Genomic DNA, 17,606 nt, shown 5'->3' with positions numbered 1-17,606 from the left:
CCTCACGTTGCAACAAAAATACTCTTAGTTCTGGGGATGACCATTTTACTCTAGGGGTTCCTTTCTCAGATTGACAGTGGGAGTGTTAAACTGAGGATTCTGAAATAGGACCTGGACTTAGCAGAAAAGATGTTACCATTCCCAGAAAAAGGGGACCTAGGGTGTGAGGCGGGAACTTCTCTGTGAACACCTTGGACAAGGCCCACTATCAGCCAGTAAGGAGGGCAAGGCCAGTGTGGAACGTGGTCAGGACCGTGGGGTAGGTGGAGAGCCTGAGAAAGGCGACGAGTGGAACCTACTGCTGCCTTGTGGAGGTTCCTGCTTGAGGGAGAATTCAGACAGCATCATTGGGTGAACACCAGGGACCTCATACTAGAAGCCGAGTGGCAGGAACTGGTGCTCACCCCTAAATGGGCTTTTCCTGGCCTCTAGGGGAAGAGCCTGGGAGAAGGCCCCATTGTTCTGTCATTTTATTTTTGTCCCTTCCCTCCCCAGGCAGGTCCAGGAGAGGGGTCCAAGAGAGGGGTCCAAGAGACCTCTTGCAGCCAAGTCCCCAGAAGCAAGCAGAAGCCAGCCCTCACCACCTACCAGTCTGAAATTCCTTCCTTCCTCTTCCCACCCTGTCCTGGGTCTGGAAGGAGGTAGAGGTCTCAAAATGGTTTGTCAATGACACTGAGGGGCAGAAGCTCAGGGGTTTGGCCCAGGAAAGGGGGGTGTGCTTGGTGCTGGCAGTGCCCATTGGTGGGAGCCCAGTGAGTAAGGAGCCCTGGCTGAAATGTCCTCGGGCTGGAAGGGTCGTTGCCAGGCCCTGAATCTGACATGGGGGCCACCATGGCTTGGCAAGGAGTCCTGCTCAGTGCAGTGGAGAGCTGTGTCCCAGCCCAAGAGCCTCCTGATTCTAGATCGAGAGCTGCTACCTTCACACCATGTGTGTGTGCGAGGAAAGAACACCCCAGCAACACTGGCATCATCCAGGCAGTTGACAGGTCACTGTGGAGGTTAAGAGGCAGAACTCTGGAGCCAGGCTGCCACCAACTGCCCCTTGTGTCCTCAGTAAAATGGGATATCAGTACCTGCCCCTAGGAGCCCTATGAAGATTAAATACAGGTAAAGGCTGGTGTATGAAAACATCCTGAGCAGTGCCTGGCATAGCCCCGCGACTGACTTGGCCAGGCACCGCCCTACTGCCTTCCTCCGGTCACTCCTTTGATATTGCTTATGAGCCCCATGGCATGGCCAATGGCCAAGGCTACTGGTGTCTGAGGGGGGCTTTTTGTTTTTACAGTCCCTTTCACTGAGGGTTCACTATTGAGATAAAAACATCAATCACTTAAAGTGAATCCTTAGCATCCGGAAGCAGGGACAGAGCAGACTCTCCCTGGGAGGGGGGGGCGCGTGGGGGCGGGCAGCCCCTGTTCTCACCGCCCTCCCAGAGGACGGAGGAGGAGGAGAGAAGGAGGGGGCGATGAGGAATTGCGCTCCCGGTTCCCTGACTTTTCCAAGGACCCACACAGTTTATAATTAATTCGCTCCGCTGCAGCACATCGTGTTCCGATCTCGGCAGAGATAGTTTTGTGTTGTGACTTGCCTACGGTTTGTTTTTTGAGTGGGTGTGTTTATTCCTCTCCTTCTGGAGAAAAATAAAGGGACCAAAAGAAAAAAAAAATCCCCAACAACCATCTCCTAGCCGGAGCGCGCGCCTACATAGAGCACGCAAGCACGCGTGCACACACGCGCCAGCTAAATCCGAGCCACTTCTGGCCAGAGCCAGGGCGGGTGGGCGGCCGGGCGGGCGCCGGGGAGCCCAGCCCCCGCCCGCGCCGGCGGCGAGTGAGCGGCCAGGACCCAACCAGCTGGTCGGGGCCGGGCGCACGCCAGGCTCACCCGGGTCTCGGAGGGGATCCGGATCCACGTCACATTCATGTAGCTGTGCAGAAGGTTCAGCTTGGCTTCGAGCGACAGGATCAGGCTGGTGAGAGAAGAACACCAAGTGAAACGCGCCGCAGCGGGCCCGCTCTCGCCCGCACGCACCCCGCCCGCACGCCCGCCAGCTGTCCCAGGAGGAGGAAAACGCCGGGAAACCGGGCGACCGCCGCCCTTTAGGGCGTTGGGGGAGGGGCGCGGGGGAGGGGCTCACTGGGCCAGCCGGGCGTTATCGTTGTCGTCTTTCCCCCACTCCCAGTCCTTCCCGGGGTCCACTGCAAAGTGCAGAGGCAGCAGCTTGTGCTCCGAATCCGTCAGGGGGATCACGGCTGGAACAGAAGAGAGAGACGCGGTGCCAGGTGGCCACGGGCGGGCCGAGAGGCTCCAGGCCCCAGCAGCCCCCAGGGAGGCCAGGAAAGGGAGTCCCAAGCCCTCCTAAATTAAGGAAACCGAACGGAGACGAACACAGACCATCTGTGCCAGCAGGAGCGTTAAGACCACAGGTGTCAAAACCACTACTGATAGTTTAGAATACTTGGTATTTAATTGTGGACGTGGAAGAGCGGCTGGAGACATCACCGGCACTCTGCTAACGACTTGGGGCTGTCAGAAGGCAGGTACCGCGGTTGGGCAGCAGACAAAAAAGGCTGTGGCTGTTTCTGTAATTTCGGAGGAAGGACCCAAGCCGGGCTCTTGGTCACCTCACGGTGTGCAAATTAGGCAAGTAAGGGCTGCCTGCCCATCTGCTCCTTTGTGAGCTCATTCAATAATTCTGCATCCGTTCGGGGAGGGGGCTGGGTGGGAGCTCCCACAGGGAGCTCACGGGTAACAACAACAAAATCTCATCATCTCAGGTGGTGTTAAGTACCCTGAAAAGTAAACAGCAGACTCGTGGGGAGCTACTGCAAGCCCTTCTAGGGCGGGTCGGGGCGGCTTCCGAGGAAGTAACGTGTAGGCGGGAACTGCAGCGAGGAGAGACCTCACCCAGGGACCCATTCACCACAAACACTCCTGAGGGAAACTCCCACCTGGGAGTTTCTTGGCCCATCTCAGAAAGGCTGGGGCGGAGTGGGGTGTTCACAGGGTTTGCCTGGATCTGCTAGAAGCTTCCGAGCTGCTCTGGGACCCAGTGCCCAGTGAGAACAGAACAGCTTGAACAGCTTGCTCCTCCCCTGGGTTTACCCTACCTCCGCCTCCTCACTCTGCCCCTCCCTCCTCCCCGCCCCTTGGTGGCCATGAGCCTGGTGTCATTTCCCATGATTCATGGCAAGGGTGTCACGGCAAGAACAAAAAGGCAAAAAGGCAAATAGGTAAATAAAATCTATGACTGAATACCATTAAAAGTGGACTTTCTAATAAAAAATTGCAAACGCCCACTCACTGCTGCCCTCCAGTGTTGCTAAGGAGAAAATATGAGCACAAATAATCCTCTACTCCCATATAAAGGAAACACTACTTTGCTGGGGCGGGGGGTGGTGTTTCTGTTTAAAGTGGCTGGGGACTGGCAGTACTGTGCTCTGCTTTGGTTGGTCAAGGGCAACTGGGTTCTGTCTTGACATGGCCATCCCCTCCCAGGGCTGAGCTGCAGGGTAGTCACACTCAGGGAGGAGGGGCTGCAGGGCTGGTTCAGGACCTGCCTCCATTGGGCCATGCCCAGAAGCCTGTCCAACAATTCCACAACCCAACACAAAGGCAGAGAGAGAGTTGGCCTGGCTTCCCATCCACTGGGAAGGGGTGGGGATGGCAGTGAATCCTTCTGTTGACACTTGCTAGGGCAGCACAGCTCCCTGGGGTGCTTGATAAAGCACTGATTCCAGGCCCCCGTCCAGATGGCCAAACAAGAGTGTCCAGGAAAAGGAGCCAAGGACTATATTTTAATTAAGCATCCTCTGTAGTTTTTAAAATCATGCAAATTTGGAAAATATTGTCCTAGAGCAGTAATCTGTTTGAAATAATGACTGTGGGTACAACTTGGGCAATTTGGGAATGGCTGTCCACTCCCTTCCCAGGGGAGGGGTGCTATTGGGAGGTGTCTGCCCAGCACAGCTACACTCCCTAGCCCCCAGCACTTAACAGGTGCCTGGTTGCACAGAGGGCATGAGAGCAGAAGCACCGTGGGAGTTGCTGGGCAGTGTGGTTAGGTGTGGGCAGCCTTCTCCCCACACCCCTCCCCATCCTCCTGTATGCTGAAAACATGGCAGGGGTGAGCTTCTGACTCCCCCAGTTGGAGAAGATCTGCTTGCCAATCAGGAACACCTGTTTTAGACTTTATTTGCATGAGAACCAAACTTTTCTCACTATGATTTTGGTTTGTTTGTTCCAGGTAAACCAACTAAAGTAGTACAGATCTACATGCCCCTCAGCCTCAATTCCCTACCATGGGGCTCCTGGGAATTTTTATCCTCAATGGTTGGATTGGAACTGACTCCCTGGGCTGCCCCCTGCTGAGCAGAAGGTTGGACTCATCTGAAGTTGCTACAGCCTGACCACCTAGCAGGGTCTTGGCAGCCTCTCAGCACGAATATTAGTGGGGTAGGGGGTCAGGTACTCAGAGAGGTTCTTGGGACATTGCAACACAAAAGGCATCTTCTCTGCAGAGGGTACAGCTATGTGGGCGAGGGCCAGGGCTGGAGGGACCGAGAGCCCAATCCGTAGCTGAACAGTCCAGGAAGGCCTTGAGAACAGGCCCTACCTGCAAGCATTAGCTGCTTTGGATGCCTCTGCTTCCCACTTTACACATTGACTTTTCCCAATTGGAAACCTGGCCTCACCCTGTGAGACATGTAATGATGTGACGGCTTGCCCTCTGGTGGCAATGTCAGGAACAGCAAGTGCTTTTCAAAATAAGCCTGCAAGTTCTTTCTTTCCTTGAAAATGATCTCCTATCTTTTAACCTGAAAACATACAGACACCATCTCAAACCAGCCTGGACATACTTTCAGTACTTATTTTCCAAAAATGAATGGACATTTCTGGTTTCTGTTTCCAGGAGAGTGTGGTGCTATCATTACAACAATAACAACAAGCTAGACAAACTGCAGATACACAACTTTCCTTTAACCCATTAGAGAGCAGAAGTCACATGGCAACTAGCTAACCCCAAATCTAAGGACAGCTGGGTGAATAAAGGAGAAATAGACATGACTTCCCCTGGGGCAGATTCAGCTGGACTGCAGTAAAAAGAATTCAGCTAAAAATGGTTAATAAATTGGTAAAGGAAGAATGTAGCCTAGTGAAAGAATATCTAGAACCCTGGAGGCTACAGATACAAGGGAAATTCAAATGTACTTGTAGACCCCTTTCCATGGGACCCAACCTGGTGCTCATAAGGTTGGCAAGAATTCGGAGAAAGTGTCTTTCATAGATCTTTCTCTCCTATCTATACTAAAGAACAAAAGCTTAAGTTGGGAGGGCAGGGCAACAAACACTGTTGGCCTTAGGGCACTGGGGTCTTTCCCCAGTAAAGCTAGAGGTGGAAGTAGGAAATAAGAAAAAAATAAAAAAAACCCTTTTTTTCCCTGGGGGAGGGGCAGGAACACATGCTGAGCCCAGAACTACAGCTGGCGGAGGTCACTCCCTTTTCAAGATCCAAGGACACAATACCTTCCTAAGACAGAAGCTTAATTAGAATAACAAAAACATCACCCTTCCTGCTCCCATTTTCACAGCCAGGCTAACAAGCTGCAAGTAATAGCGGAAGAGGGACAAGAATTTGAAGAAAGGGTGAAGCAGACAGCGAGAAAAACCTTCTGGCAAAATACAACATATCACTAGTGAAATCTGAAGGCTGAGTGCACTAAGGGTAACCAAAGCAGCAATGAAACCAAAACCAACCTCAAGTCCTGACTGGATTGATGTAAACCCCACACTAAAGACCTAGCAAAAGGTAAGGCACACTTAGTTCCAAGAATCAAAACGATGTACCTCAGTCTTTACTGTCCTACTCAAGATGTCTGGCTTTCAACAGAAAACTGCTAGCATAAGAAAAGACAAGAACCTCCCCTCCCCCAACATGTTGACAAGAGACAAAGCATTTGACAGAACCAGACTCAGATATGACACAGGTATTGAAACTCTCAGACATGGAATTTAGAATAATTGATAAATAAGTTGAATCCTCTAATAGAAAAGGGGGATACCATGCAAGACTTAATGATTAATTTCTCTCCAGCAGAGAGAATCAATTTACAAGAAAGAATCAAATGGAAATACTAGAAATGAAAAAACACAGTAAGAGAGATGAAGAATGACTTCAAGGGGCTGATCAGTACACTTTACACAACTGAGAAAAGAGTCTGTGAACAAGATGGGTCAATAGAAGTTACCCAAATTGAAACACAGAAAGAAAAAAAAGAGTTGGGCGGGGGGAGACACAACAGAATACCCAAGACGTGTGGGGCAATACCAGACAGCCTAAGATCTGTGTAAGTACAATCCCAGAGAGAACCCAAGACAAGGGATATTTAAAGAAATAATGGCTGACAAACATTTCCACTGTGAATGACAAATACCACCATAGAGCCAAGAAGCTAAGGAAAAACCAAGCAGGAAAACAATACCACCACCAGCACCACCAAAAATATCCCTATACTTAGCATATTTAAACTGTTTAAAACCCAAGGCAAAAATCATAAAGGCAGCAAGAGGAAAAAGACACATTACATACAAACAAAGATAAGAAACACAGCAGACTTTTCATGATAAAACAGGTAAGCCAGAAGACATTAGAGTGACATCTTTAAAGCACGGAAATAAAAAACTGCTAATCCATAATTCTATACCCAGAAAAAATATCTCTGAAACATGAAGGAGACATACTTTCTCAAACAAAAATAAAAAAATTAATTGCCTACAGAACTGCACTAAAAAAGATGTATATATATTGCACTAGGAAATATTAAAAGAAATTGGCAATTGTTTAAGGGGAAGGAATATGCTACCAGTAGAAACTTGGATTTTACATAACAAAATGAAAAGTAAAAGAAGTGGAATAAATGATATGAAAATAAAATTCATTTTCCTTCCTTTCAATTGTTCTAAGAGACTAAGGTAAAGAGAGATGCAGTGTATTATGTATTTATAGCATATGTAAAAGTAAAATGCTTGATGGTAATGGCACAAAGGATGGGAGGGAGGGATTGGGAATAAACTGTCATAAGATCCTTATACAATACATGAAGTAGGATATTACTTGAAAATAGAACCTAATTAATTAAAGATATTTATTGTAAACTCTAGGGAAATCACTAATAATGAAAAATAGAGGCATAGTAAGTCAATAGTGGAGATAAAAAGGAGCCATTAAGAAATGGCTCCTTTTTAACCCAAAACTCACTTATCCAACCATATGATTATTACCATTAAATGTCAATAGTCAAAAAATACCAATAGAAAAGCAAAATTGTCAGAATGGATAAAAAAAGCAATACTCAATTCTACTGACTACAAGAAATTCATTTTAAATATAAAGACAGAAAAACTAATGATGTACTATATGTTGGCTAATTGAATTTAAATAAAAAAACAAAAAAAGGAAAAATAAATAAATATGAAGACACAGGTAGGTTAAAAGATATTCACTAAGTATAAAAAGGCTAGGGTGACTCTGTTAATGTCAGACGAAGTAGACTCCAGAACCAGGACTGTTACCAAAGATACAGAGAAACATTATGTAATGATATAGGATCAGTTCTCCAAGAAAACATCACAGTCCTACATGTGTGCATGCTCTTAATGACAGAGCTTCAGAGTACTAAAAGCAAATACTAACAAAAATGAAAGGAGAAACTGACAAATCCATTATGGTTGGAGACTTCATCATTTTTCTCTTAGTAATTGACAGAATAAGTAGATAGAATATCAGCAAGGATGCAGAAGACCTGAACATCATCAGAGAACTTGAAAGAATTGACATTTATAGAATGCAACAAGAGCAGAACACATTATTTTTAAGGGTACATAAAATATTCACCAAGATAGAACACATTCTTTGCCCACCTTACAAATTTAAAAGAATAGAAATCATAAAAAGTTTGTTCTCAGACCATTAGTAAATAAAACTATAAACATATAACAGAAGATATTTGGAGACTCCTCAACTATTTGGAACTTAAACAACATGCTTCTAAATAATCCACGGGTCAAAGAGGAAGTCTCAAAGGAAATTACAAAAATAGTTTGAATACAATGAAATGGAAATACAACATATCAAAATTTGTGTGATGTAACTAATTTGTGCTTAGGGGAAAATTTATGGCACTAAAATGCTTATATTAGATAAGAAGAAAAGTCCCCAGTTTGTAATCCAAATTTCTGCTTTAAGAAGCTAAAAAAAAAAGCAAATTAAACTCAAGGTGGGGCGGAGGGAAATAATAAAGATTAGAGCAGAAATCAATGAAACTAAAAAGAGAAATAGACAAATCAGCGAAATCAAAAGCTGTTTCTTGGAAAAGACACACGAAAAACAACAGATTATCCAAATTCATATTTTAAGAAGTTAGGATAAATGGGAGAGTAGGCTTTTAAATGATTTTAAGCTGTTAATATTCCTGCTAGTCAGTACACGTTTATCATACCTTAAGACCACATTCTAGAATGTTGAACTCTTCATTGTTAGCTGACTGTAGATTTAAATGCAGTTGTAAGAAATAATGCAGAGGTATCTGTGCACCCATCCCCGAGGTGCCTCCAAGTTAACATCCTGCATAACTGGAGTACAATATCACAGCCAGGATATGGACCTTGGTACACTCCATTTCTCTGCAATTGTCTTTCTCTACAATTCAGATTGTATAAATTTTCCATGCATTCATTTGTGTGTGTGTGTATGTGTATTTGGTTCTATGCAATTTTATCACATGTGTAGATTTGTGTAATGCTCTCAATCAAGATACAGAATGATTGCATCACTGCAAGGGTCCCTCGTGCTACCCTTTTATGAACACACCCACTTCCTTTCAGCACTTCATTCCTGTCCCTAATCCTTGTTCACCACTGTGATGGATGATTTTATATGTCAACTTGACTGGGCTAAGGGGTGCCCAGATAGCTAGTAAAACATATTTAGGGTATTTCTGGAGGAGATTAGGATTTGAACTGGTAGACTGAGAAAAGAAGATCATCCTCACCAATGTGAACAGGCATCATCCAATCCATTCAGGACTCAGAACAAAAAGTGGAGGATGTAGGAATTTGCTCTTTTTCTTGAGCTGGGATATCCAGCTTCTCCTGCCCTTGGACATTGATGCTACTAGGTTCTTGGGCCTTCAGACTGCAATGGGAAATTGTACCATTGGCCCCCATTCTTGGGCCTTTGGACTCAGAACTGAAATACACCCCTGGCTTTCCTGGTTCTCCAGCTTGCAGATGGCAGGCAGATGGTGAGACTTCTTGGCCTCCAGAATTGTGTGAGCCAATTCCTAAAATAAATCTCTTCTTATATATATATCTGTGTATATCCTGCTGGTTCTGCTTCTCTGGAGATCCATGACTAACAGAACCACTCATCTGTACTCCATCTTTATCGTTTGGCCATTTCAAGGATGCTACATAACTGGAATCATATAGTATGTAATCTTTTGGAATTGACTTTTTTAATTCACCATAATTCCTTTGAGATCCACCCAAGTCATTGCCTGTTACCATATTCATTTCTCTGTACTGCTGAGCAGGATTCCATGGTATGGATGTACCATAATTTCTTTAACCATTCACACAGGAAAGACATTTTTTTTTTTTTTTTCCAGGAAACACATTTGGGTTGTTTCCAGTTTTGGGCTATTACCAATAAAGCTACTACAAACATTTGGTATACGCTTTTGTGTGATCATAAATTTTCATTTCTTTGGGATACAATTACTTTTTCTTCTATGTCTGGGTCATATGGTAAGTGATATGTAGTCACATAAGAAACTGCCAAACTGTTTTCTAGAGTTTTACATCCCTACCAGCAACATGTGAGAGATTTGGTTGCTTCACATCCTCTCCAGCATTTGTTATTATCACTTTTTAAAACTTTAGTCATTCTGATAGGTGTGTAGTGATATCTCATTGTGGTTCTAATGCTGAACATCCTTCAGTGTGCTTATTTGCCATCTGTATCTCCTTTTCAGTGATGTCTGTTCATGGCTTTTCCCCATTTTTTTAATTTGGGTTGTTTGTTATTTTTTATTGTTGAATTTTGATAGTTCACTGTATACTTTAGATACAAATCCTTTGTTGATATGGGGTTTTAAAATAGTTTCTCCCACTCTATAGCTTGTCTTTTCACTTCTTAATAGTTGTTGTTTTGTTCATTTGTGTTGTTTTGTTTTTTTTTGTTGTTGTTATTGAACAGAGGTCCAATTCATCAGTTTTTCCTTTTTTTGGATCATGCTTTTGTGTCATGGCTAAGAGCTCTTTGCCTAGCCCTGGGTCCTGGGGATATTTTCTTTGAAGTTTTATAGTTGTACATTTTATATTTATTCTATGATTCATTTTGAGTTAATTTTTGTATTATTAAGACTTAGATTCAGGTTCATATTTTTGCCTATGGATAAGTACCAGGCACTATGTCAGGAGCTCTATATTCATTATTTAAAATTCTTTCACCAGTTAAAGGATTCTTGTTCCAATTTTCCAGAAGAGGAAATGAAGGCTCTGGTACATAAATCACTTGCCCATGCCAAAGTTAAAGTTGTGATTTAAATGTAGGTCTGCCTTACTCCACAATGTACAGGTTTTTTTTTTTTTTTTCTATTATGTCACACTGCCTTTCTCTGAATTACCTAAAGTTAGTTCATTGGGAAAATCTAATCTTATTCATTCTTTATTCATTCAACATTTATTAAATACCTCTCAGGTGTCTTGATGCTACAGACACAAAAATGAGTAAGATATCATGTCTGGCTTCAAGATGTTCAGGATCTGAATGATGAAGAACAGGGACCCTCCAAAAAGCAATCTTTGTTGTCCCCTTTCTCTCCCTGCTCCCAACTCCCACCACAGCCACAGCTCTGCTCTCTGTCTGTGAACAGTCTCTGGTTAGCCTGATGTAGAGTCCCTGGGTGGACAAAGACTTTGCATTCTTGTACCTCTGGGAAAAATCAGACCCACTTCATTAGGATTTGCTTCATGAAACTTTGATCTGCAAAGCAATGGCAGTCCTTTACCTCTGACTACTACAAGGGAAGGGGTTAGTTCCTGGTGGATGAGCCACCCATAGCCTCACACTCCAAACTGCCCACTGGTTTCTGATGGGGCAAAGGTTTCTTTCCTACAGAACTTTTCCCCAGTAAAATGTCCCCTGAAGAAACTCTCTTAGTGGCTGGACCTCAGGTTACCACGAAGTTGTCCATCTTCTCTGGTCATATGTGGTACCACCAGGGACTCTAATCCTGGGGAGCAGGCTGCCCCTAGTGTTGCCTGTTCAGGCCCTTGGTGGATGGTGCTGGGTCACTGTGAGCACACCATGCTGTGTCTGTCCCCTCCAGTTTAGCCTGGCCACACTGCTGCTATCATTATACAGTTCAGGTTCTTGGCACATTAAGTACCCCTGAAGGCTTTCTATGAAAATCAAATGGATTCTTGGAAGGCAAGCTGAACTATGTGTACGTAGGAGGCACTGGCAGACCACAGGTGGGGCAGTGGGAACAGCCTGTCCCAATGGGGAGGGTTTCTAGCACCAATATTGTTTAGAATTGTAGGCCATGGTGATGATGCCAAACATTCCAACTTTGAGTTGGTTTTTTTATTGTTTTAAAATTCTCTCTAGACAGTGCCCCTCCTTACTGTATACCCTGGGACTGGGTGCTCCCACTGACCCATCCTGGTACACCACTGTGTGAAAGAGAGAGCCAAGAAAGACTGGAAATAATCACTGTAAGAGCCCAGGAGAGTTTACACTTTGCATGGGCTTCGCTCCATTTGAGAGAAGTTAAAGGGGAACTGGTAGCAGGCACATTAGAGGTATGACACCTGCAAAAACAAACAACACTAGAAAGATGGTAACAACAAAAGGTGTCTAGTGCTTACTGTGCACATTCTACATGGAGTTGACTCATGTGATCCCAGTGATCCGTGGAGCCACCTTGCAGAAGAGGAAATGGAAGCCCAGAGGCACTAACTGTCCCATCCTGTCATCCAGGTGGTTACCAAGCCAGGATTTTAACTCAGGCCACTGGATCTCAGAGTCCCTGTCCTTCACCTCTGAGCATGAAGCTGAGGAATAAGGTACATTTGTGCTTTCAATTAAAATGGTTCAGGTATGTCTGCAACATTTATAAATACACACACACACACACACACACACACACACTTATAAACTTACATATATATAAATTGACTTTTCTACTTACTGAGTGCTTCTATCTGCTATGCATGTTCACAATTTTGTGAATAGCTTCGGCTGGGTCGGTGTATCTCTGAAGCCCATCTACCAAACCCAGTGTAAAAACCTGTGAGCTGTAGCAGAAAGGAGCCCAGGACTTCAGTTTACCGCGCAGCCCTATTGAGTGGGTCAAGAGAGGGAGCAGGACTGGGGATGACCTTTGTCCCACTTTCACTAACTTCAGGGTTTTGTGAAAGTCAAAGGAGGTAGTATATGGGGGGCGGGGTTTGGGAAAAGGCAAAATGAAAAGCAAAGCGTGATAAATCCCCCATCTAAGAGGTATCTTGCTATGGTGGACTCTTGAAAATGCCTTGGGAGACGCAGAAATTTTGAGGGCCATGGGGGAGTGCAGCCCACCCTTTGTCCTCACTCGCAGACCCCACCTCCTGGGACTATCAGGAGGGCTCTAAAGCATTCATGCTTGACTCATTTTCCTCTTGTCTGTGACTTCTGAGACAAAGTCTGGAATGAAATCTGCTCAATGAGATGTAAGAGGAAGTCAGCTGGAAGATTCCTAGTTAAAAGCAACACAAAGGAGGGCCAGGCTCTTTTCTGACCTCTCCATGTTTTACGTGAGGATATAACGCCTGGAGCTACAGCAGTCATATGACCAATGAGGGACAATTATGGGACAAAAGGCAACAAGCCAAGGAGAGTGGATAGACAGAAAGGGCCCAGGTCTTTGATGAGTGTCAGGTCCCAAATCAACTGACTGCTGGTCATCAGATTTCTCATTACATGAGACTCTAAACCTCTTTATTCTTTGTGTCATTGTGAGTGTTTTCTCTTACTTGCAGCCCATATCCTCCTGAGATGGAATCTGGTTCCTATGATGGGGCACTGTGAAGGGAGGAGGGACATGGGGAGTGAGAATCCCACCACTTGGGGACAAAAAGTCTTTGCCTCTGTGAAGCAGGTCCAAGATGCACAGGTGAGCAGTCACCCATTGTTTCTGTGGACACAGAGCTCTGCCAACCAAGGTTGTAATGCTAGGAACATAAAACAAACACATAAAACAATCATAAAATGATTGTATGTGCTGGCTATTGCTTGTTGCTTTCCGGTCGTGGGTTACATGATGAGCTCAGGCTAAAGGTAGCGTGTTGGAAAGTAGAGGATGAGTGGGAGATACGGCCCGGCTTCTGCCTGGGGGGCTGGGCTCTCTCCTGTACAACTCCCTTTAGGGATAAAAGGGGCTGTGTCAGATGGTGGGTGATATCCTGCCCTTAAGGCAGACGCCAGCCCCATGAAGTTGGAGCTGGGCAGGGTACCAAGTTCACAGGTCGCAGACACAAATTCTCCAGCTTAACGTTTATATGTAGATAGGGTCTTTGGCTTAGTCAGTAGTCTATGGAATAAACTTGCTATAGACTGAATGTGTCCTCCCAAATTCATATATTGGAACTTAACTCCTAATGTGATGGTATTTGTAGATGGGGTCTTTGGGAGGTGATTAGGTCATGAGGGTGGAGCCCCCATAACTGGGATCAGTTCCCTTGTAAGAAGAGACACAAGAGAGCGTGCTTTCTGTCTCTCTCTCTCTCTCTGCCATGTGAGTACAAGAAAAGGCAGCCACCTGCAAACCAGGAAGAGGTTCCTCACCTGACATGGGATCTGCTAGGGCCGTGATCTTGCACTTCCAATCTTAGAATTGTGAGAGATAACATTTCTCGGTCTGGTACCACTCGGTCTATGGTACTTTTTTAATAGCAGCCTGAATGGACTCAGACAAAACTGGAAAAAATGCAGATTGGAATTCAGGGAATTGTACTGCCAAATAAATGCTCAGGCTAAGGAAGCTCAACCTCTGGGCTCCTGAACACCCAGGATGAGTGGTGACAGTCTCAGCCCCCCAGTGAGTGTCCTTGGTTGCATGCACCAGACATGGACCTCAGGGTCTTCTCATGCTGTCATGCTGGCTGACCAAAAAGCTTGCTCCCCACGTCCAGGGGGACAAGATAGACAGGTGCCCCATGCTTTGCTTCTCTCCCCTCTTCTGAGGGGGGTTTGGTAGGGAGCAGTGTTCCAGCAACACATGCCCAAGGACCACACATAGTACCTGTAGGTCCACAAAGAGCCCAGTGCAGCCTGATGGAGAGGCCTGCAACATGATGTGCAGATGGGGCTGGGGCTGATTCAGGAGTCAAGGGAAATGGTGGCTGGTATGCTCCTGGGGGAGTGCTCTTCATGTGCCATGGAAGGCATGGCTGGGCAGCCAGTTGCCTGGCCTGCTGTGGAGCTCAGGAGAGGACAGGGTAGGGCTCATCAGTGGGGAGATGATATCAGGGCACATTCCTGCTTTCTTGTCTCTCTAGGCCCTCGGGATTTCTAGTCAAAAACCCTCGGCCAGTTCTTTCCACACAGTTGACCGTAGCTAGTATCCCTTTGGAAGCCAAGGACAGAGCTCCATAGCCTTGAAATCCTTCTTGCAGATCCTGGTTACCTGGTGGCTCTTTGCAGGGTTTGTGGGTCAAGAACCAATGCTAAAAACAATGGCCCTTGTTTAGTCCTCAGACCCTGAGGTGCAGGGGTCTGAGCTAAAATTCTAGATGCTCCCCACACCAGTTCTTCTTCCTCTTTCTCTTTAACAAGGGGCCTTTGCAGACAGGGGCTTCCTTCTCGGGGGCTGGACTCTGGGCTTTAGGAAGAACAGCAAAGGAACGTGGCTCGCAGTCCAGTGAGGCTGGCTGCAGACCACAGGGGGAAAGCAAAGCTGTGCTTTTTCCTCCTACCCTGAGCTTTATCTTTCAGTGGTAATCTGCAAATTGAGAAAGTGGTTAAAGAGAAGGGAGGCTAATTGGAAAGACAATGAAGGTAATTTGCATTCCTTAGGCACCTTCTGGTTTCTAAAGCCTTCTTGCTACTATAAATTTATTTGATTCTTATAATGTCCTATAACTGGTGGGTTGTTCCATATTTTCTCCATTATTGTATTGAGATAGGTGCACAGATAGGCCAATTTATTTGGAATATGATAAAGTGACTGAGTCAAAATCACTTTATTTTGGATTACTATGTTTACAAAATTATATTATAAAATTCATTTAAATGGGATACTTAATAGTCATAACATGTGAAGAGAAATTTTTACTTAACGACAGATGGATGCTGTTGATTATAGACCAATCCTGTAAGAAAAAGCATGGTTTGTTGTCAGATTGGAAGGGAAATGTTAGACTCTATTTGGTTTGGGCAATAATGAAATATAGATTGACACTGAATTTAACTATGAGCTGTGCATCGAATACAGATTAAAAACTGCTTTCATGAACTGTTATGTGGGATTATTCTGTTTGGCTCCACAAAATCCCCAAATGACTCATTTTTATAAATATGGTATATTGCTTCTAAGTGGCAAGAGATAAAGTTTCAAGCTGCTCTTTGCAAACACTTTTTTCCTGCAAATATCACATTTTGGGGTGTACCGAGTCTCTGTTTCCAGTAAATGAACAGCAAAATCTGTAAACATTGGTCTTAGTTACGTGGAGCTGACTGATGGCTGCATGAGCATTGCTGCCCATGTCCTTATTCACACTGGCATCCCCCCTCCATCTGTGACCAGTGGGATTTTTAGAGACTGCAGTATACTGCTTTCTAGGTAGTCTGAATGGGAGGCCTGAAGGGACAAGGGCAGAGTTCCTTGAATTCTCTGTGGCCCCTGGATATGTTTCAGAGGCCCTCAGGTTGTTTGCACTTAGGAAGAAAAAAACCATTTAAATAATTACCTTATATATTGATTTTTTAAAAAAAGAATAGCCCCGAGTTACCAGGTGCCAGATGCTGGTTTATCTCAAGCAAGATTTGATTTGGGGTACCACTTCCTGTACCCCTCTCTGGGAGATGCATGTTCCCCGATGACCACCCTCTTTGGTCAGCTCTCCTTTTTGGAGGCCACACCATCCCACCTGTCCTAGCAACCCTTCATCAATTCCAACTGCTCCCTGGGGAGCAGGGATGGTCCACCCTTCCTCAGTTTCCTCCTCTGTCAGGTGTGGATAGAAAATGGGGGGGGGTAGTTAATAGTTGTCCTTGGCAAGGACCTAGAATGGCACCTGCACACAGTAAGTGCATGCAAGTCCTGGTGTGACTATGGGGCGCAGAGCCAGCCCCAATGCGAATTTTACAGAGTCATTTGAACATGTGGTGGCAGGGAAGCCCACAGGTGTCAGGCCTGTGGGCCCCGGAGGATCCTCCCTGCAAGCTGAAAGACCAGGGTCCAGGGTGTCGTGGGGCAAAGGACTAACATCCTCTCTTGGAGAAAGCATGGATATGGAAGCTACCAAGAAAGGACACATCATTTTTATTTTAAAAGTCTTAGAGTGGATTGGAAAAGCCTCGCACACTCAACTTGCCCACACCTGACCCATCTCTCCAGCCCCCAACCTTCCCTATGCAAGCCCTTGCCTCTCCCCAAGAACAACCCTGGTCTGCAGGACACAGGAAGACTCTTGCATTTGAAGGCAGCTGACCTGAGCAGTGGGTGAGGAGTGGCCCAGGTGAGGCAGAAAGAGCTCTAAGAGCAGAGCCTTTCAACAGGGAAGACAGATGGGAGGTTTAACGAATGCCTTTTGCATTTTTAAGCCTTCAGGAGCTTGCACACACAGATGAGACATGCTGGGCCAAGCAGGAGGAAGTGCATGATGGGAAGAAAGGAACCCCATGTCACAGCCTAGAATACATTTTTTTCCTGATTTTGAGGCTCCTAGAACATTGTTCCTGAGACACAAGGACAAGATGGCTGCCCGCTGGGGCCTGTGATGACTGTATCTGTTGGCTTCTGTCCTGGGGTGCTGGGAGGTCTTGGGGAGCACCCTCCACAAGGTGCCCTTTGTGTGAGGCTGTGTGATAACCACACTCGACAGTGGGGGGACCAGCAGGTGTCCTGGAGCTTGACCTTCCCAATCTCACATCTCCCACCTCCCAGCCGACTCAGACTGCAGTCTGGGCCGCTTGCTCCTGAGCTTCCGGCCCCACTGTGGTCTGTGAGCCTCCTACGTTGATCTCATGCTGGAAACTGGAGTGTCAATGTGGTTTCCATGTCCCTCTCCTGGCTGAGATGCCATGTGACTCAAGGGCACAGGCTGGGACTTTGTTCCCTTGCTCCAGCATCCTGTGTGGCATGAGGGGACACTGGGGGCATGACAAAGAGCCCCATCAATGCCAGCCCTGGGCTCTTCTCCAGGCTGGGGACACTGGTGCCTGAATTTGGGGCACCTGGCATTGGAGTTCATAGTGGCTGCCTCTCAGCCATCTCTGTAGGAGCCCAGGTCACCTGGTGAGAAAGGAATCCAACGCCACGTACTCATTATACCAGGTT

At 45.9% G+C, this 17,606-nt stretch overlaps 1 protein-coding gene across 2 annotated transcripts in view; it reads right to left on the bottom strand.

Annotated features, from left to right (window-relative positions):
• OTUD7A (OTU deubiquitinase 7A) overlaps positions 1 to 17,606 on the bottom strand; it is a 386,803-nt gene that overhangs the window by 9,865 nt on the left and 359,332 nt on the right. For both annotated transcript variants that reach the window (XM_027571864.2, XM_027571865.2), the window contains exons 12-13: positions 2,138 to 2,252; positions 1,885 to 1,969 (exon numbers count right to left, since the gene is read on the bottom strand). In XM_027571864.2, coding sequence (XP_027427665.1) covers positions 1,885 to 1,969; positions 2,138 to 2,252 — 200 coding nt within the window. The remainder of the gene's footprint in view (positions 1 to 1,884; positions 1,970 to 2,137; positions 2,253 to 17,606) is intronic.

Source organism: Zalophus californianus, chromosome 6, assembly GCF_009762305.2.
Source record: "Zalophus californianus isolate mZalCal1 chromosome 6, mZalCal1.pri.v2, whole genome shotgun sequence".
Lineage (NCBI taxonomy): Eukaryota > Metazoa > Chordata > Mammalia > Carnivora > Otariidae > Zalophus > Zalophus californianus.
This window is presented reverse-complemented; position numbering and strand designations above follow the sequence as displayed.